General features: G+C 36.1%; 1 protein-coding gene across 2 annotated transcripts in view; it reads left to right on the top strand.

Moving 5' to 3' along the window:
• Positions 1–22,286, top strand: part of vps13d.L (vacuolar protein sorting 13 homolog D L homeolog) — a 148,841-nt gene that overhangs the window by 11,766 nt on the left and 114,789 nt on the right. For both annotated transcript variants that reach the window (XM_018226093.2, XM_018226092.2), the window contains exons 6-22: positions 1,094–1,210; positions 2,591–2,695; positions 2,782–2,952; positions 3,305–3,405; positions 4,149–4,317; positions 5,640–5,741; positions 7,473–7,683; positions 8,034–8,213; positions 8,966–9,096; positions 10,987–11,062; positions 12,757–12,927; positions 13,232–13,362; positions 14,569–14,701; positions 15,076–17,280; positions 17,742–17,893; positions 18,968–19,996; positions 22,034–22,124. In XM_018226093.2, the coding sequence (XP_018081582.1) occupies positions 1,094–1,210; positions 2,591–2,695; positions 2,782–2,952; positions 3,305–3,405; positions 4,149–4,317; positions 5,640–5,741; positions 7,473–7,683; positions 8,034–8,213; positions 8,966–9,096; positions 10,987–11,062; positions 12,757–12,927; positions 13,232–13,362; positions 14,569–14,701; positions 15,076–17,280; positions 17,742–17,893; positions 18,968–19,996; positions 22,034–22,124 (5,275 nt within the window). The remainder of the gene's footprint in view (positions 1–1,093; positions 1,211–2,590; positions 2,696–2,781; positions 2,953–3,304; positions 3,406–4,148; positions 4,318–5,639; positions 5,742–7,472; positions 7,684–8,033; positions 8,214–8,965; positions 9,097–10,986; positions 11,063–12,756; positions 12,928–13,231; positions 13,363–14,568; positions 14,702–15,075; positions 17,281–17,741; positions 17,894–18,967; positions 19,997–22,033; positions 22,125–22,286) is intronic.

The raw sequence follows: 22,286 nt of genomic DNA, 5'->3' as shown, positions 1-22,286 counted from the left end.
AAACGTGAATTTTCCAGTTAAAAAAACCCTCAGATTTTTCGAGATTTATTATACCCTGAAGCTGGAAATAAAAATCCGAAATCTGAAAATATACCATCTAAAACCTGTCAAGGTCATGTAGAAGTCAATGGCAAATGTAATTTAAAGGGATACTGTCATGGGAAAAAAAATTTTTTCTCAAAATGAATCTGTTAATAGTGCTGCTCCAGCAGAATTCTGCACTGAAATCCATTTCTCAAAAGAGCAAACAGATTTTTTTATATTCAATTTTGAAATCTGACATGGGGCTAGACATTTTGTCAATTTCCCAGCTGCCCCTGGTCATGTGACTTGTGCCTGCACTTTAGGAGAGAAATGCTTTCTGGCAGGCTGCTGTTTTTCCTTCTCAATGTAATTGAATGTGTCTCAGTGAGACATGGGATTTTACTATTGAGTGTCGTTCTTAGATCTACCAGGCAGCTGTTATCTTGTGTTAGGGAGCTGCTATCTGGTTACCTTCCCATTGTTCTTTTGTTTGGCTGCTGTGGGGGAAAAGGGAGGGGGTGATATCACTCCAACTTGCAGTACAGCAGTAAAGAGTGATTGAAGTTTATCAGAGCACAAGTCACATGACTTGGGGCAGCTGGGAAATTGACAAAATGTCTAGCCCCATGTCAGATTTCAAAATTGAATATAAAAAAATCTGTTTGCTCTTTTGAGAAATGGATTTCAGTGCAGAATTCTGCTGGAGCAGCACTAACTGATTTATTTTGAAAAAAAATTTTTCCCCATGACAGTATCCCTTTAAACAATTTGAAGATGTCATTTCGAGCGATTCGTTTTTTTCCGCCAGAAATATAATAAATTCAAGTATTCGAGTTTTTCACCCCGACTACAGTGATTCGAGTTTTTTCATTTTTTCAAAATTTGATTTGTGAGTTAATGTGAGGTCTAAAAAAACTCACAAAGTTCTAAAACTTGACTTTTGATAACACCCAAATTTGAGACTTTGAGAGTTTTATTTTCATATAATAGTGTAATTTTATGATGGAGCTGGCTTTTTATAGCCATGAATAATAATATACTATAACCCCTTTAAAATGCTTTGTTGTAGTTGAAAATTCAAGATGTGCATTTGAGGTTTGAAGATGGCATCACTGATCCTTCTCATCCATTTGCATTTGGAATTTGCATAAAAAGTGTGTCTATGCAAAACGCTGTTCATGAACCGGTAAGGACCTAAATGAGACAGATCTGTCTTGAAAGGTGTGATAAGCTTAACAGGCTTATGTACTACGTTTTGTACCTCATATTCTGGTTGCTACGTGGTATCTCACTTTCCTTCACTTCTCCTTACACTGTTCTGCATGAAGGAGTTTCCTTGGTGCTGCATAATAAATCATTTCACACAGGTTCCATTCCGCAGCTGTTTATTTACTGTTACGCCTTGCAGCCTGGTCGCACACACTTCAACAGAACACAAAGCATTGTATATACGATACACAGAGAATAGTAAGAGGGGGGCCTGTAATTTGTTCAACAAAATTGTACTATATTTTTGGTCAATAGCACATCCAAACACACAGTAATTTGTAAGTCTGTCAATACATGGTTTTCTATTTTGCATGTATAAGATACATTTAATGGGTGTTAATTTCCCTGATCTACAGAATGTGCTCATCAGTTTTTATGTGAAATGAGAAAAAATAATATATAAACAGGTGATGATACCTTTACAAGGAATGTTTTTTTTATTTTCTTCTATGTATGTATGATGTATACGTATATTTATATTTCACTACTTTTGTACCCAGCTTTGCTGTATTTTGTTTTTCTGTAAAATTGGTGTCCGAATAATAGATCTCATACCTGATGCCTGAATCAAAAATGATTTGATGAGACCCTTGTCTGTTATTTTAAGGAAGCAGTGTGTTATAAAGTGATAGTAAAGTGTAGTGTGACTGCTGCTATATAAATAAATAAATAAGGATAATACCCTTAAATAATGTATTTTTTACTTAGAGAATGTAACACAACGCTGTTCATAAATGAAAGATGATATAAACCTTAGGGAAAAAAATCAGGCTGGTGGTAGATAAGTGGTAGATAAGGCAGCATAGGGTAATTTTCATTGATTGGGAGGCTCTTGTTAATATGGCACTGTTGTATTTCAAATGTAGTCATTTTTTAGTTTCCTTAGATAGATATATGGAGATAAAATTAATGTTTAATGCCCCATGGCATCTGGGCCAATTTTATGCTGCTTTGCCTGATGTTTTTATTTGTTTTTTAAGTAATCCCCCCCCCTTTCCATACTAATATGTAAACTGATTCAGTGGTTTGTCAGATGATTTGTTGCCTAATAATGCAGAATGACAAATTTTCAGGCAACAATTGCCTGACAAGCATTTGAACAAATCTTGTGCATGATTCTCATAAAAGGCAACGGTGTCGATTTTGGTAGATACATAGAATAATCGAATAATAAATAGAAAGTCATATGGATTCGTTGATAACATTACAATCTGATGATGATCAATGTATAGGAGATCGCTAGATGGTTTGCTATTTATTTGAAAAAAATTTTTTATTCTGTCTATTTTTTTTCAAGGTTGAGAGGTCAATGAAGAAAAAACAGCTTGATATAGCAGACTTTAGCATTTATTGGGATGTTAGCAGCACTTTATTGGGGGATTTGCCTCCCGGAGAGCTACAGGTAAACTAAATACAAACAGTTATGTTAATGCATTCATGCAAAGTAGTGCTTGCTTGAAAAGATTTTTGGTGTTTTTATTTTCATAGGATGCAATGGACAAAAGCATGGAAAGTCGGGATCATCAATATATCTTGCAGCCAATTTGCACTTTAGTTCTTCTAAAACGAAATTGTTCCAAAGAGCCGTTGAGGTCAAGGCATCAGCCTCGCATTGAATGTGATATATGTCTTGAGACAATACCACTGATCTTGTCTCAGGTAACTGCATCAACTGCAAAATGGAAACAATACATTTTTGCTCGTAAAGAGATAGATTACCTAAATGTACTTGTGGATACTTTTCTGACATTAAAAAAAAAAAAATAATTACATTTATATGCCTGTGTGTACAATAAACCATCCTGTCACTCAAGGCAAGAGGTATAAATCTGCCACAAGTAAAAGGACTGTTTGTAAAGCTATACTTATTGCGTCTTTTAGTGGTTTCACAGTCACAAAAGTCTAATCTGCAATAAGAATGTGTGTACATTTTAAGAGTTATATAAAGGGAATATCAGGATATTTCAGCAAAAACCAATTTAACTTACTAGATGAATATTTGTCTTCCTAGGCACAATACCGACAGTTTGTGGAATTTGTGGATGAGTTTGAACGAAAGGAGAGACAGCTGAAATTCAGAAAGTGGAAGCCAAATGTTCCAGTCAGAAAAAAGTATGTCTCACATACTGCAAATCAGTTATTTACTATACTAGTAGGAGTGAAATCACTGGAGAAAAATATGGCAGACTCGATCACTCTGCTGCTCCTTTAAGGGCTACATATTGTGTGCAAATTGTGTGAATGCAGATTACCCTAACTAATAATTCATATAGAATGTATTTACTAAAATAAATGATATGAACATATTTTGTACACTTCTCTTACTAATAGTAATTGAGAAGGATTAGTCAGTCCATGTTACTTTTAGAACTTTCATGTTGATATGGCCGCTAAATTAGCATTGCTATAATAAGCTTAATTAGTACTAAATGGCATATATCTTCCAAAGTAAATGAGTGCACACTGGGAACCTATCGGCAGTTTAGTTTAAAAGCATAGTTTTATTTAAATAATTAAAAAACAGGCCTGTTTTTTAATTATTTAAATAAAACTATGCTTTTAAACTAAACTGCCGAAAGGTTCCCAGTGTGCACTCATTTACTTTGGAAGTTATTGATTATGCGGATTCTGAGTAGCACCTGGGTTGCTTGCTGAATACAGTGGAGTGCGGAGAACCAACGTTTTCCTATATATATATATATATATATATATATATATATATATATATATATATATTGTGTGGGGAAATGATATTAATTAGTACTAAATGATATACATATATATCGCATTTAATATCCCAAAAATGGTTTGTGTGGGGAAATGATATATTTGTTGTTTCTGATTTCCTTCTTTAGTTGCAAAGAATGGTGGCTATTTGCACTGAATGCAAATCTTTCTGAGATCCGGGAACAGAGAAGACGGTCAACTTTGGATTTTATTTTACAGCGAGCTCGTGATGCCATTTATTACACTGATAAACATTTTGACCGTCTTAAAGGAATTCAATTAACTAATGAAGAGGAGGTAGAGAAACTTAAGTTCTTTATTTTATGTGCGACACATGCCTTAAATGCACCTGTACTTGCTGGTCGCTGTTAATTTGTAATATTTCACACAGAATTTATTTCACTCTTGAAATTTTCTGGGTAGGGGACCCTTATCCAGAAGCTCATTATGCAGAAAACTCAAAATTACCATCTGCAATTGAGTAAATTTTAAGCATTTTTTCAAATGGTTTCCCATTTTTCTGTAAAAATAAAACAGTAACTTGTACTTGATGGTAACTTGACTGCACGACTCTATACTGGTGGCAAAATGTCCTATTGGGTTTGCTTAATTTATATCATCATTAGGAGATGTATGGTATGGAGATCTGAATTACAGAAAGATCATTTTCTGACAGTTGTGGCTTTCTCTTTTGCAATCCTGCAACATACACCATTGTTGTTCAGTCTTCTCCTGAGGTGAACACTGACATTTGCCTAGGCTTTTAGTTACTTAGATGTTAACCTGGGGTTCTTTGAGATCTCCCTGAGTTTTACACCTCTTACTCTTGGTGGGATCTTTGTTGGGAGGAAAACAATGGTGTTGAATTGCCTTCATTTGTACACTGTCTGTCTGACTTATGTTGTTTAGATCAGACTTTGATAGTAAAGATTTCTGTTCTTTATGTAAGGTGGGACCTCATCGTCCCATTGATTGGAACACCTGACTAATTTCCCCTTCAAATGAACTGAGAGTCCTAGAAGTTCATACTTTTGCCATACACAAGGGAATGTTTAATTGGGTTCTCATTATGAAGTTTTAGGACTGAAAAACAGATTCAATTCAAAATGATTCATAACCTTTTAACCACCACTATACCTGTTCAAAAACCAGCCAGATATCTATTGGGCTGGTTGAAAATATCAAATAGCATTGACCACATTTGCTACAGTGTTTTTCAGGAGCTTTCAAATGAACGAGAAAATGCTCCATAGGACTTTAGCCTTAAGCAACAATACACTGTGGCAATATATGCACTTACATATTGTCTACTGTTTACCATAACTCCTTTTACTGAGCATCGCTCTTGGTCAGTTGTTTACAAAACAAAGAAGATAACAGAGGGTAGATTCACAGACTACAACTGCTGTACAGTTAATATATTATATTTCAAATGTATCATTCATTTGGTAAAAATAAGCTCAATGTATACCCGTGCCAGCAAAATATACATATTCTTTCCCATAAAATCTTTTGTAAGAATATTTATTTAGGTTTGTTCTATTTTTGGGTTTAGTTGGTATTTAATCATAGGCTATTTAAACTTTTTTTATTTAAAAATCATCTACATTACTTTTCAGGCTCAGTTGGATCGCATAGAGGAAGAGCAGTCATTTGAAGAATTAAAGATTTTACATGAACTGGTGTTTGAAAGCTTCAAAAAGGAGCATGAAATAGCTGAGGTCAGAAAATATTCAAAGTGTGTGCCAAAATGTTTAACTATGATTTTGACTCCTTCCCCATTAATTGTTTGCCTGTCTTCTTGGAGGACACTGAAAATAAGTGGGATATCTACTCATAAGTAGAGCAGGATCTTTGTAGTAGACAATAGGAGAACTGACTCATTGCTGAGCACTAAAGCCAAGTCTTTTGATTTGATTTTTGATGCCTCTTTGAGGAAAATCAGGGATGGGATGAATGGCCAGAGGATCTGGAATAGCACCCAGCAGATGACTTCAGCTTGTACTGGAGTAAGAAAATACTCTTATTGTCTGCCCACCTTTTGGTTGAGTGTTTTGTCCAGCACTGCACTGAAAAACCGCTTCCCTTTAAAAGGATTTTTTTATGGAGTTTTTAGTTAAGGAAGCTGCTTGGGAGCTATCTTGATAATCTGCAACAATCTGAATCACACCCACAGGGGCTTCACTAAAGAAATATGATACATAATGTTTGGCAACTGATGATTTGTGTCCAAAAATATTTGGAAGACCATTCTGACCTAGGCAGAAACCAAAACTGATGGCAAGCATCAGAATATAGTTCTCATGAAGCCCTCCAGGACTTCTTTCATGTGTGGGTTCCATCAGTCCTTGTGTAAAACTTATGGCTAACCTCAAAAAAAACCTCTCAGAGTTGTCCTTGGTCTGTAGCAGTTAGTTTGATGTAGTCTGAAAGCAGTAGAAGTTTCTTCAACTTGTCATTTAAAAAGTAACTTTGCTAGATCAAACTTTAAAGATTTTTGGATCATAAAGGAAGACAAGACTCCTTTGTTCAGAGTAGAGTCCTGTGCGGGTCCATTTTTTGGAACCCGTACCCGCAATCTGCAACCCGCATTCTTACCCACTTGGACCCACTACCCGACCCTACCCGCAAGTACCTTATCTGCAACCCGGACCCGCTTTCCATCAAGAATCAGGAAGTGCTGTCATTGTAAACCGGAAGTGACATCATCAGAAGTAGGCGTGATCTGAAAAAAAGAATAAAAATCACTATTGAGAGGACCTGTGGCCCGACCCGCAGAACCGTCGGCCCGCATCTGTACCCGCACCCAGAACTTCTACCCGCAATGCGCAGGGTACCGCAGGTTTTTGCGGGTACCCGTCCCGCTGCAGGACTCTAGCTCAGACCATACACTGATGATGACTCTTTAGGGAGGTCCTCTTTTTTTGGAATATTCTTTTAAAAAAAATTTTTTAGACTGATGGTTGAGTATTATGCCTGGACAGAGAATCTCAGCTTCTGACTGAGCCGACACTAGTCCATTATAAATAAAAGCACTGGTAGGAAATGGCAGCCCAAGAAGATTGCTAGCATGCCTGATGAGGAGATATGTCCGCTATGCATTGATATAGCTGTAACTGCTGAATGCACAGACAGTAGCACTCATCCAGGAAGATGCAATTCCCAGCGAATCAGGATGACCAGATGGATTTCATGCAGTTTACAGCAAGACCTCTTGTACACTCCTTGTGTTAGAGCTAGCTAAAAACTAGCAATCTTCTCAATATGGTCCCCTAAGGATCAGGCTTACATTAATGTTGGGGAGGATTTAGGTTGCCTCCTTTTTTAACAAGTGGCATGACTACCTGATGAGGAGTTTTAAACATTGGCTTCTGTATCCATCAAAGTTAAAGAAATGTTTTTAATAGCATGATGATACTTCTTTAACAGATTTTTTTATTTGTTGTCTATAGAATCTCAGAGAACCTCTTTCAGACCCTTCTGTTAATTCTCCAACATCAAGCCTAAAAAACAGCCCTAGTAGCGGAGTGCTGCAATATCTACAGTCATGGTTTCCCGGTTGGGGTGGTTGGTATGGAAATTACCAGGAAACAAGTGCAGAAATAGAAAAAATAACACAAGAGCAACAGCAGCAGGAACCATGGGATTCAGAAAATATTATGGGTATGTTTTTGCTTTATATATTTTGTAAATATGTTTCATAAATTATTCCAGAAAATAATTTTGATAGGGACCTCCCTGCCTAATGTATTTTTTGTATGCCATGTCCATGTGGCTTGATTTACCTCCTCTGCTTAGTAAGATATCTTTGTACTTAATAAATACAGTGAAAGGTTGTTATCTTGATCTTGTTAGTACATTTTATAAACCACTTTATTTTATAAATAACTTTGAATAACTAACCAGATAACTTTGGACACACAGAGGCAGTTTCTTTGTTTTCATATTAACCATTCTATTTATATATATAACTTTTTAAATATACAATATAGTGATTTTTTCCCCTTGTTTAGGGTCTGATGAATTTTTTGATCCCATGGCTGATTCAGCAAACGTGAATACATTTACGAAGAGAGATAATGTATTTGCCAAACTTAATTTGAAACTGGAAGGAGGCACAGTCACTCTTTTGCACAAGGAGAAAAGCAGTCAAAAAGCACAAGAAACACCTTTCATGCAGCTTGAATTTTCTGGTAAATGTTTTCCACTGCTGGATAAATGCATTTACATATTTGAACAGTCCTTTTGGCAGATATATATGTATACCTTTTGTTTCTGTGACCCAGGGTCACACAGATTATGTTTCTCTTGCAAATCCTAGGCACACATAGCATATTCTGTGTTGACGCTTTATGAGCATTGAAAATTCAGTGTCATAAAGGCAAATGCAGCTGGGTCAGTCTAGAGAGAAGTGGAATGTAGGGATTGGGATTTGTTAGTGCACCACCATTGTAATGCCTAAACAGAACCATACAAAAGATACATGCAAATGAATTAATGTTCTTTTGTTTTTTTTTAACCACACAGCAACAGCAGTTCTATTTGGGGCCAGGAAGCTTGCCTTCCTAGATGTATCCAATGGGAAGGAAGGGAAAGGTTGACTCTTTTGATGGTTGAATACAAACAAATACAGACTTTATTTAGAATATACAAACAAACTAGTCAAAAATATCATTGAATCATAGCTGTATCTATTAGATATCACACATCTACAGGCCAAACGCTGCACTGACCCACTGTCAATGTCCGACAGAGTGCAAGGATTTGCACTTCTCCCATTAATACAGCACTGTCTGTGATTGGCAGTGCATTCATTACTAAATGAGGCCCTAACTTCTTTAAACAGATTCTAATTTTCAAAGTTATCTGCATTCACTCTGCAGTATTTTAACAACAAATGTGAGCATAAATGATTTTTCTTCAATGATTGTATTTATTTTTGTAGGGATGACAGTAAGAGTTGAGTCTTTGCCACGCAGAGATTCTTCTCTTTTGTTGATTCAACTAAATGGGTTGTTTCTTCGAGATCTTGCTACACATGGGACCATATTTCCTGATTTGGTGTATCCTAATCCTGTAAGTAATTTGTACTGGACCTGTACTTGAGTCATGACAAATGAAAAATTGATTGTTGCATTTTAATAAATGTAAGTTGCTTTGCAGTATTTTCCATTAAAATAAATGTCAAAAAAGCTAGATGTCCAAAAGAAACATAAAACAAGTTTAAATAAATAATCTGAATGATTATAAAAAAAAAATCTATTGGCTAATAATAAGAATCTAAGCACTATACTGAGACGATCCTCAGAAATGTACTTGTAATATTGAGCAGAGTGTTTATGATTAGCCATGACTTTGTTATAAATAATAAAATTATGTCCTTGATCTTGGTTTACCTTTATTTAATCTCTTATGTTTTGAATTGAACTTTAGCACTGCATTCCTTTGGCTAATTGTTTTCTATTGAATACTTGATTGGCCTCCTTGTACTTTGTAACATTCTCAGGTGACCCAGCTAACCTGAATGCCTTACATGTACAGTGTTTTTTTCCCCCAGTCATAAAGGGGTTCATTTTAGGACAATTGTCCAAATTTACTTTCTGTTTCAGTAAAACATTTCTTAAATCATCTTTATTTTTAAAGATAAACCAGTTTTGAGATAGAGAGCACTTTAGCTGAACATCAACAATATCATCTCGAAGGAGAGTTTGTTCATGAACAAAAGGACAAAGGCTAAATATAGACCTTGCCACAGTTCAGAAAAGTTCTAAACTCCTCTGTTCTTGTATAAGATTTATGGGGGCATATGTATCATATTATCCTTTTGTAATTGCACCTGGCCTCCATTTTTATAGCAAACCCCAAGTATAATTTACTTGCCCATAATAAATGGGAAGTTGTTTTTACTGCCAGTGCACAGGCCCCCAAGTCTACTGCTCAACCATATCATTGCTAGCTTAACTGTTTACCCATAGCTGGTCCAGGAAACAAAAATGTGCATATTGTATTATTTATGGAATATGTGTTTTTTTTTTTTGTTTTGTTTGGTTATTCCTTGCTTTAAACAGGGCAAAAACTAAAATTTAGAGCTATCAGTTTTCAACTTCCTGGTTCTTGCAAGTAGCTGTTAGAGAAGGAAAATCTAGATAGTCGCAGTCCACAGATCAGCCCTCTGTATGATGAGCTCCTACTGCAGGTTTCAACCCAAAAACAGCTGTGGACATAGAGTGCAGATGGGAGCAAATAGGGGCTTGTTTATACAGAGCTCTTTGCCTCATTAACTATCTTGATTATAGGTGACAGGGTGGGGCTATTAAATATTGAAAAATAATTATCCAAGTATGGTTTATAATAGAAAAAAAAATGATCAAAATCTAAATGAAAGGAAAAGGCAAAATAATCTATTAATTTAAAGGAATAGGCAAAATAAATTTTTCGGTACCATTGTTGTGTTCATGTTTTAACAAAGGTGTATAGAGACATATTCTCTCTCTTTTAATCATTTTGCAACCTCTACTAATAAGGCCTCCATATTTCCAAAAAAATGCCTTGATTTTTTTTATCAGTGCATTTTATCATTTTTATCCACTCTGTCTCACACAAAGTTTGCTTTGTCTGTAGATGCATATAATCTTATGACTTCATTAAATATTATACTTACTGTGGCATTTATCATTTATACATTTGTTTTTATAGGTACATTAAACAGACTTTTGTATAATGTACTTTTATATAAATGAGAAGTAACAGGAATATAAATATACAAACCTTGAAATATCACATTTATTTTATGTACCCTGTCGACAGTAGCCAATTAAAAACTAGTGAAGGATATCATGCAATGCATTTGTTGTGGTAAGAATGGCTACACTGTATTGTCTTAGCACAGTTATATGATTTATTGCATATTGTGCTTCTATTTTGTAATGAATGCTAAATGCTAATGACATATGCATTTATTTTTAGCTGAAGGAATTGGGCAGCGTGTCTCCAACTTCTAATACTCACGTAGGATCTACAGAAACATTAAGTCCAAGCAATTGTAAGTGATTTTTTATTATTTCAGTGCCATAGGTTTCTGTATAGCTCCACTTTTAATTGGAATTTACATGTAAGAATATTTTTTCTTTATTGTAAACATCACGTTTATCCAATGAATGCTCAAGGCAAGGACCATAACATAACCTTTCATTGGCCAACAAGTTAGAGAGCTGTAAAGAAGGAAGTTGTGTTCTGGCTATTACATAAGACATCACTTCACTCCAGCCTTTATAGATGACTACTGTAACTATATTGGACATTTTTTTTATTTTGCACAGCCTATCTATTTACCCAGTTTATTTTTTACACTGCACTGTTGCTTTAAGGTTTAATTTTAAGCAACCACTTTAAAGATCTGTATAAAAAGAAACTCTAAAGCTGAACAAATAATTAGTCGACAAATGCTGCACCTCTTATTATGGCCTTTTGTACCACGAAGGGGCACGCCCCCGAAACGTAACGTTGCGATAAACACGCAGGGCTTTGCCCGCTTGCATTGAGTCCTTAGTGCCGGTTTCCTTCTTGCTTTTGTACCAGCCCAAGGCCAATCTAGCCCTTTAGCAGTGAAGATCTCTGCCTCTGAAGATGTCTCTCTAGTGCTTAATCTTCTTTTCAGCTGATTTGTAGCACATGCTCTAGGCTGCTGTCCATTGCCTAAGTTAAGAGCTATTATGAGAATATATACAATATAAAATGAAGCATTCAAGGCTTATTATTAACTAATACAGATTCACATTGCATCACATTATAGAAATCAGTGTACTCTGTGTCAAGATTGATTAATAATCAGCTCCAGAACTGAATAACAAATGAAACCTTTGATGATTTCTGACAACCCCTATGCTTAGTAGTAGCCCAGAGCAAACTAAGAATTTGCAGTGTCAGTGGCAGTCAGAAGATGGTGTAACAAGATTAGACAGGGAGCTATCATATACAAAATTAAAAGCACGGATCATTAATAATAGTAATGTAATAAAAAATATATATGTAAAATATATAAAATAGAGCATTTCTAGCAATATTCTTTTGTAAAGGCTTTAGTTCCCTAACTTGACCTGCAGCATTTCTCACTTGCTGCAGAGCACACGTTTCCTCAATTACACATGCTATTCATCAGAAAGTCCTACATAAATATCCTGCACAATTGTGTAGCATTCCATAGAATATATAGTATAAGCAAATGCATTATTCAGTACCTTTGCTTGCAAACTGTAAATATGAGTAACAAATAAAGGGATGGTCCCTGAGTAATATATCTGTAAAGAAGCTCTAGACACTGTCTAGGATAGAAGCTGCCATATTAGCTTGGTGTGACATCATTCCTGAGTCTCTCACTGCTCACTCATGCTCATGCACTATCCTGGAGGTTTAAGCTGAAAGAAGGAAATCTGATACAGAAGCCCATGTGTACACAATAGAATGACAGAAGCACTGTGTTTCTTTTGACAGAGGACTCTGAGCAGCATTACTTTGAAGATTTACTGGTGTATTTATATACACCTTTCTGATAAAGCTTACTTATAAAGCTTACTTAATTTTAACCTTTCTTTCCCCTTTAATGATTTTAATATTCATCACAAATGCTTGTAGTTAAATCTTATTGTGTTAGTTATTACTCTGCATTTTGTGTGCAGGCCTTTTACAGACATCTGCTTTTCTAGATTTATATAATAAATAAATTGTCTTGCATTTCAGCCACTGGCACAGAGGCTCCTGTTTTTAAAATGTTGTATGAAAAAAATCCAATTCGCAGTGATTTTGAGAGGCGACTAGAAGTTAGTACAAGGCCCTTGAACATAATCTACAATCCACAAGCAATTACAAAGGTAGCAGATTTCTTCTATAAAGGCAAAGTCCACAGCTCAGGTACTGTATGCTTCTGATTGCTATTACACTCACTTTTTTTCTTTAAGGACAACATATGTATTATTTCATTTTGATCACTTTTAAGATTGGTTTGCAGATGTAAGTGGTACTCTAAATAAGAAATCATATCAAACTTGAGCCTCATTGAAAGGTACTGGTTGAATTAAAGCAGTTATTGAACCCATTGTGGTCCTTTAACTGTGAGTTGCATGTCAACTGTGTCAGTAGAGTCACTGGTTTATAACTTTATAGCAAATACCTGATACGTTTCCAGAATAGATATTTCTGTGTTTTCTTTTTCTAGGTTTTGGGTACCAGTCAGAACTTGAATTAAGGGTGGCAGAGGCTGCCAGAAGACAATACAATAAACTGAAAATGCAGACAAAAGCGGAGATTCGCCAAACAATTGATCGGTTACTGGTGGGAGAATTTATTGTAAGTGCTTCTGCATGTGCCTTAGTCTCAAATGGAAGCTTCTGAATTGAGAAATAATTGCATATTAACGAGTTGATGATTTCATGTATTTATGATATTCTTTTTGCAACATGTAAGAAAAAAAAAATTAAAGGGATCCTGTCATCGGAAAACATGTTTTTTCAAAACTTATCAGTTAATACTGCTACTCCAGCAGAATTCTGCACTGAAATCCATGTCTCAAAAGAGCAAACAGATTTTTTTATATTCAATTTTGAAATCTGACATGGGGCTAGACATTTTGTCAATTTCCCAGCTGCCCCAGGTCATGTGACTTGTGCCTGCACTTTAGGAGAGAAATGCTTTCTGGCAGGCTGCTGTTTTTCCTTCTCAATGTAACTGAATGTGTCTCAGTGGGAGATGGGTTTTTACTATTGAGTGTTGTTCTTAGATCTACCAGGCAGATGTTATCTTGTGTTAGGGAGCTGTTATCTGGTTACCTTCCCATTGTTCTGTTGTCTGGCTGCTGGGGGGGGAAAGGGAAGGGGTGATATCACTCCAACTTGCAGTACAGCAGTAAAGAGCGATTGAAGTTTATCACAAGTCACTTGGGGCAGCTGGGAAATTGACAATATGTCTAGCCCCATGTCAGATTTCAAAATAATATGATACTGCTTTCCAGTTCAGCCACTCTTGACCACGTCAGCAACATGTTGGCTCATGAATTAGGCAAAAACTCAGATGACTATAAAGAAGGCTGAAAATGTCAGTCATATGCGGTCTGTATATGGCCATCGTTGTGGCCATTTTACCATGGTTTTTCAGGGCACATGTGTGTTCCAGTCATTAGCTGAGGTAGTCATATCAGCCCATTTTGGCCTTCTAATTCAGAAAAGAATACGCAAAGATTCTATTTCGGTACCTTGCCACATGAAGATATCTGCACATGCATGGCCATCTTAAGACTAGTATAACGGAATGCTTGGATAATTAATCAGTAGTTTTTTTAAATTAAATAATTAGTACCATGTTAGTTGTTTCTTTGGACCTGACACTTGTACAGCAATGCAAAAATATTGACACCTTATAAATATGTGTAAATAGTAATAATAATGTACCAACTGAAATTTAGGTATAACAGCATAAATTCGGTGTAATGTATGGATTTGTCTTCTGCAGGACAAGACTTAATAAACGCATATTGTAATGATATTTTATTCTCAACAGGAAAATAGTAGACGTTGGACGGTGCGCCTTGACATTTCAGCTCCACAAGTTATTTTTCCTGATGACTTTGTGAGTCAAGATCCAGTATTAGTAGTGGTCGATCTAGGAAGAATTTTACTCACCAATTCACAAGGTACCGTACATTCTATGTTTTTCAAATCTGTATGTTGGCAGCCTAAGCGCTAAACACAATTTTTGTGATTGATCTATCAGACAAGTATCAAATGGAAGATTTATGAATTTTTTTATGTTCTCATGCTTAATACTTTTTTGTTGTCAGTTTGCATTGCAGTTGTTGGTCTAATTGTGGTGAGTCTTTAGGATCAGTGCTTGATAGGTTTGTAGCAAACACCCTTAAAGTGACCAGCATATATGCAATACATTACAGATTCTACCTTGTGATCTTACTTGATTCTGGTTCAATAGATTAATAACTCAAATGTCTAAATGTTAATAACATTAACAATGTTAATGTCTAATGTTAATAACATCTTTATTTGTTAACAGATCACTTCAAAGGAAGGGTTTTAGACAACTTGTCTACTGAAGTAAATGATTTTAGTGATGAAGAATACAAAACACCTTTAGCAACTCCTCCCAGCAGTCCACCTCCCGAGGCCTCTGCTTGTGGAACAGAAGCACCTGGTTCTACAAAAGAAGTACTTAGTGAAGACAAACTAGAAGCATGCTTACTTAACAACAAGATGTATGAGAAATATTCCCTCTCCTGTATGGATTTACAGATCATGGTTGGGCATGTGAAAGATAACTGGAAACACATGCATGATGTTGAAGTTGGCCCTGCTCACGTTGTGGAAAAGTTTAATGTCCTCTTACAGTTACAACGCAGGCTTATGTACACCTCTGATCCAAATTATCCTGGAGCCATACTTTCTGGAACATTACCAGATCTTAAGATACATGTGAATGAGGAAAAGATAACTGCACTGCAGAGGTGTTTCACAAGCTTGACTAATTCAGAAACAAAACCTTCTGATAATACACTAAGGAAAGAAAAAATTTTTAATGAGAGAGAAAACGGTGGAAGGCTTCAGGACTCTGTATTGAACTTGACCCAAAGTATTGTAACCCTTGAGCAGCACACTAGGGAGGTTCTTGTGGAGTCACACCTTCTTTTAGCAGAATTTAAAATCAATTATATGCAGTTAGGTGTTGAAAGCTGTGGCCAGTATATTTCAGTTCTTAAAGTTTTTGGTTCCAATGCTCACTTTTTAAAGAGACCTTATGATGCTGAGATAACACTAACAGTCCATGGTCTACTCATGGTGGACACCATGCAAACCTATGGATCTGACTTTGATCTTTTGATGGCTTCACATAAAAATCTGAGTTTTGATGCTCCAACTGGGAGCCTTCGTGAAAGCCGAGCACAATCTCCGGTTTCCCCAGTATCTGAAGCAAATGATTTTGCACAACCGAATACTGGTGTTTTTAAAGATAAATATAATTCTTCTGAAAACATTAATTTGAAAGATCAGGAATCACTTATTAAGATTGAATACCAATTTGTCAGTTCTGAATGTCCTTCAATGAATTTGGACAGCTCACTCCAAGTGACGACTGTTCAAGTGAACAACCTGGATATTATTTTAAACCCAGAAACAATTGTGGAACTCATTAGTTTTCTTCAAAAGTCCTTTCCAAAAGAAAATGTTGAAGCAAGCCCTCAGCCTTTAAAAAGTGAATTTGAAAGCAATATTCTTGAGCAAGAAACATTCCAGTCCACCTATGAACAGAACACCCACATAGCTGTTGAGATTCATAGGTTAAACATACTACTCTTTAGGACAGTTGCTTCACCTGTTGGCGAGAACTGTGCAAGAAAGATTGCTACTGCTAGCATTGGCGGTACAAAGGTAAATTTATGTTTAGGAAGCAAGTTTGATATCAATGGATCACTTGGTTGTTTGCAACTCATGGATCTTACTCAAGATACTTCAAACAGTCAGTATGTCATCAGCATTGGCAGTACAACCTCCTATGATGACCAAGCAAGTGATGTTGAATATATGTTTGACAGAAAAATGTTTAATCCCATCCCTATGGATGCTTTAAGTTTTACTTTTACTGAACATTCAAAAGAAGAATTCAACCTTAATCTAAAAATGGCTTCTTTACATTATAACCACTCAGCCAAATTTCTTAAAGAGTTAACATTATCTATGGATGAATTGGAAGACAGTTTTCAGAATATGCTGAAGACCGCAGCCTCAAAAGTGTCTACAGTACTTGTGAACAAGACAGCTGAATACAGTGAAATGGTTTCATTATTTGAAACACCACGGAAACACAAGGATTCCACTCAGTACGAGGACGAATATGATGGTTTAAATGCATCCAGTCCTAAAATGGACACTGTAAAGTTAATCCTAAATATCAAGATTGAGTCTCCAGTTGTTTCCATACCTAGAAGTCCTGGTAACCCCGAACTGTTGGTAGGACATCTGGGACAAATATTTATTCAGAATTTTGTGTCTGATGATGACCTTTCAAGAAGTGACAAACTACAAGTGGAAATAAAAGACATCAAGCTTTATTCCTTGAACAGTAGCCATATAAGTGGAAGGAAGGAACCCAGGTCTGCCAGAAGAGAACAGCATAACCCTCAAACGGTTCACCCAAGTGTCAGTAGTCAGGAAGATACACTTTTCACACGGCAAGATTTTTTTGATTCGCTGCATAAAAATGAAGGTAAGGCATTTTCTACAGTTATTCACTCATTGATGACATGCTGTCGTAAGTTAGAAGAGGGATAACCATTCTGTAGCAAGTTAGCTGTTGCTTACAAGCAGTACAGTATTTTCTGATGTAGTTGAAAGTTTTTTTTGATTCTTTTTTTGTATGTTTCTTTATTTGGCTCATCGTTTTATCTCTCCTCCTTCATTTTCTAACAGTTCATTCTTTTTTTACCTTTTTGAAGAGGTCAGTTGTATTATATTGCTGTATATATTGCATTACAATGATAAACTGTATAAGCATTCCTGCTTATAGATTTTATTTGGTCAGTGATTGCAGTAGGTTTCCACACAAATATATAAGTATTATTAATTATTTTACTCTCTTAAAATTACAAGAAATTTAAACATAAATTGTACCAGATTGTGATTATTGTATTTGTGTATTTATTAGTTTTTTTTTTCTCTTTCAACCAGCCTTTCACATATTACAGAATACTAGCATACAGTTTAAAATGGAAAAGTTTGCACTTGAACCAGACAACGAATTGTCTTTTTGTTACAATGATGACTCTGTGGAAGTTGGAAGCATTTTAAAGATTGAAGGAAATTTTGTCAATCATGTCCAGGTAAAAATTAAATGCATCCATTAATTGGTTAGAAAACCTAAATATTCCATTAGGAGAAGTCCCCAGCCCCCATCTATTTAAGCATGTGCATGGCATTTCAACAGTTTATAGCCATCTTGTGTTGAGTTACAAAGGCTCTCCTTTTTGATACTTACTATTGTGCCTTGATGTATTATACTAGGGCAGTTGTTTCTAAACTTTGGGTCCGTTCCTCCTCAGGATGCTCAAAGCCTTGCTTTTAGGGTCCAGCTTGAAGGCCAGATAGGGACAGATTTACAGAAAATGTCTGTTTGCTGTCCTGGATATTCCTTGAACCCCATCTTGGAGGTAGAACAATGTTTGGGGTGGAAACTTCTTTTATAGATTAAATATGCTTGGAATGATGGCTGAATGGCCAGTTCGCAATGTTTTCATATGTTTGCAACTGTTTTTTTTTCAGCTAGGGGAGCCCTGGCCAAGCCAAAGGAACTTGACCCAAATAAGTTTCACAGCCTCTTCCATAGGGGCAAATTGTCACATTTTGGACAACAGACCTGTTCGATAAATTAATAGTAGGCTGCTGTGATTTTCATTTATAAGACATCTGTTCAGGAATGGAGTTGATGATTGGTATTTGGATTCTCTGGTGAATTATAATTTATCTCTGCTTTACATAAATTATTTTCTCTGCTTTAAATACATTTTTTATCTTTAGTATGACATAGACAGTGATATTCTAAAAAAATTTGCAAAGGGTTTTTGAACTATTTAGATTTTTGTTTAGCAACTTGCTTGAAAGTTTGAATTTTCAGCATTGTACTAGCAGTGGTGGTTTGGACACAGGACTGGATGATAAATAGGAAAGGACCTGAATATTAACATTAATAATTCACAGTTTGTAGCTACGCAGAGCAGCGTTTTGTGAGGGCTGTAGTCCGTGACCCCCATCAGCCAGAAAAGTTAATAAGAATAGGGCATTCTACAACACACCAAAAGTTGAATCAAAGGTGAACTGCATGAAAATGGTGCATACATTTGTATAAAAACTATTTTTATATATGTGGTAACCACAGTTATTTGACTTTTCTCATACAGGTTGTTTTGGCAAAACATGTATATGAACAAGTTTTGCAAACCCTTGACAACTTAGTGTACACTGAGGACATAAACAAGATAGAACAAAGTACTCCATGTACTCCCAGCCATACCTCCCCAACAGCCTCTGAGTTCAAAAGTCCTGAGACCTTGGGTGAGTTGAAGGAAAGCATGTTGTTAAACACCTCAAGCTTTAAATCCTCTGCAAACAGATCACTTTCTGCTCAGCAATCTTCTCCTTTTACACAAATTCAGGCAAACTTTCACATTTCTGAATTACAAATACAGTTAAGTGGAGATCTCACACTTGGTTCTCAAGGACTTGTTAGTTTAAAGTTTCAGGAATTCGATATTCAATTTAATAAGGATCATCCTCAGACTTTAGCAATACAGGTTGCTCTCCGTTCCCTGCTTATGGAAGACCTTCTGGAAAAAAATCCGGATTCAAAATATAAAAACCTGATGGTGTCCCGGGGAGCACCAAAGCCATCAAGTCTTGCTCACAAAGAGTATTTGTCACAGTCATGTCCTTCAGTGTCTCATATAGAGTATCCTGATATGCCAAGGTCTCTGCCTTCCCACATGGAAGAGGCTACAAATGTCTTCCAGTTATACCAAAGGCCAACCTGTCCTTCACGTAAGAAGCAGAATGGGGACCAAGATTCTGAATATCCGTTAACACCACCACCTTCCCCAACATCACAGAGATCAAAAACATCTTGTGCCAAAGAGAACTTTGATGATTCATTGGTTCACATCAATGTCTTCTTGGTGGACAAAAAGCATCCAGAATTTTCCTCATTGTACAAGCGAATCAATCGTAGTGTGGATGTGGATTTTAACTGCCTTGATATTTTAATCACGTTACAGACTTGGGTAGTAATTCTAGACTTTTTTGGAATCGGATCAACAGCAGACAATCATGCTGTTAAACAGCAGCCTTCAGATACCCGGCAAGCACCAAAGTCAGAGAACAGTATGCCCCTTGTTTCTGAAAACGAGCATATCAACACAAAGTTGAATCTAAAGGTAAGAGAAGGTGATGATCCTGGACATGCTGAATTTGCAGACCATGTAAAGCATATTTTTTATTGCCCTTAAATAATATTAGCCTTGATAAGTGGGTTTAACCAAGTGACAGCTTAAAGGAACAGTTCAGTGAAAAACAAAAAATGGCTAAATAGGCTGTGCAAAATAAAAAATGTTTCTAATATAGTTAGCCAAAAAACTAATCTATACAGGCTGGAGTGACTGGATGTCAGAACAGAACACTACTTCCTTCTTTTCAGCTCTCTAACTCGGAGTTAGTCAGCAACTTTAAGGGGGCCACATGGGGACATAACTGTTCAGTGAGTTTGCAATTGATCCTCAGCATTCAGCTCAGATTTAAAAACAACTGTTATGACCTATGTGCCCCCCCCCCCTCAAGTCACTGATTGGTTACTGCCTGGTAACCAATTGGGAAACCAAGGAAGCTACAAAGCAGGAAGCAGTGTTCTGTTATGTTATACATCCAGTTACTCCAGTCTTTATACATAAAATTGTTGGCTAAATCAACATTTTTTTTTTTGTGCAATTTTCATAATGAAAATTCCTTTAAGAATGAAGCATCTGGGACATGGGAATATACTTGTTTAGTTAAAGTGATCATATAAAACATAAATGTATATTTAATCCTTTTAGTGACACTTCTCTTTTAGTTTGCCACACTGCATGTGCCATGGATGTGAAAAACGAAATATGTTTCGGTAACATAGAAAACTTTTGCTAAAACCTTTCCGAGTGTTAGTGACCATTTTTGCTTCCTTTTTGGCCGATTACAGAACTCAACAACTTCCTCGCAAGGTTTGCAAACACATGGCTTTTGCGAACATGCGCAGTGTATGTAACAAAATTTCGCAAAGCAAAATATTTAACAAAACTCGATAATGAGCGATACAATATTCGCCAGCAAATGATTTCACATTGCGAGCAGCGCTAAACATTCACACTTGCGATTTTTAATTACATTCCTCCATTGGGCACCATTAGCTTCAGATACCATGATACAGGTACTTTATCTGTTATCCGGAATGCTTGAGACCTGGGGTTTTCCAGATAAGGGATCTTTCTGTAATCATTATACTTTAAGTCTGCTAAAAACATTTAAACTTGAAATAAACCCAATAGGATTGTTTTGCCACAATATGGATTCATTCAGCTTAGTTGCTAACAAGTACAAGGTGTATTTATTATTACAGAGATAAAGGAGGTCCTATGGAAGATGGCCTTCTTGTAATTCAAAGCTTTCTGGATAACAGGTTTCCGGAAAAGGGATCCTATGCCTGTAACATTTCAGGAAAGCATCTCTACTACCCATAGTATGGGATGATACCTTCAGAGGTGAAGACACAAGCAACTCTGGTCATGTTTTACTTTAAATGCTTTCATCTATTAAATAGAAAGTTCCTCCAGCTGCATGAAATGCCAGTTGGTACAGGTATGGGATCCTTTATCTGGAAACCCATTATCCAGAAAGCTCTGAATTATTTTTTATCCAAATAATCAAAATTTTTCTTTTTCTCTGTAATAATAAAACCGTAGCTTGTACTTGAAACAAACTAATGTAGAATAAATCCTTATTGGAGTCAAAACCAGCCTATTTGGTTGATTTAATGTTTACATGATTTATAGTAAGACTTAAGGCATGACGATCCAAATTACAGAAAAGCTATCAGCAGTAGGGATGGGCGAATTTTTTCGCCTCGTTTCGCCGTGCGTCAAAAAAAAAAGACGCGCGACAATTTTTTTTGACGCCCATAGACTTTAATGGGCGTCTGCGACATTTCGCCGGCGGCGAATTTTTGGCGAAACGGGTCAAATTCGCCCATCCCTGCTCAACAGTGTACTTGTCTGTGCAATTAAATTAACTAGTTTGCAATAAAATGTGCTCATATTTCTAGTTTCTCTCTATTTGTAGAATCAAGAATAATGTACAATATTTTTTGTAAGAAATAACACAGTTAAATGGCCTAAGGCCTGTTATTTGTATCTGTGCAACTAACTGTGTTTTCATTTATATTTAAGGTCCATTCTCTCTCATTGGTATTAAAAAATACAAGAAGTGAACTAGCTAAAGCAAATGTATCAAAACTTACATCTTACCTTGAAATGATTGGTGAGTGCGGTAAAGATTTACAAGTGGAAATTTTAATTGGTGGCTATCACATTTATTTGACCCACTATTTCTCAAATCTTAAAGTGAATTGCCACTTGGTTATTCTGTAATAAAGTGCATGTTGCCAAAAAATATATTTTGTCAGTACTGACTTGTTAGAAA

The sequence above is a fragment of the Xenopus laevis genome, chromosome 7L, assembly GCF_017654675.1.
Source record: "Xenopus laevis strain J_2021 chromosome 7L, Xenopus_laevis_v10.1, whole genome shotgun sequence".
NCBI classification, from domain to species: Eukaryota; Metazoa; Chordata; class Amphibia; order Anura; family Pipidae; genus Xenopus; species Xenopus laevis.
Note: the sequence above shows the minus strand (reverse complement) of the source record. Positions and strands in the feature narration are given on the sequence as shown.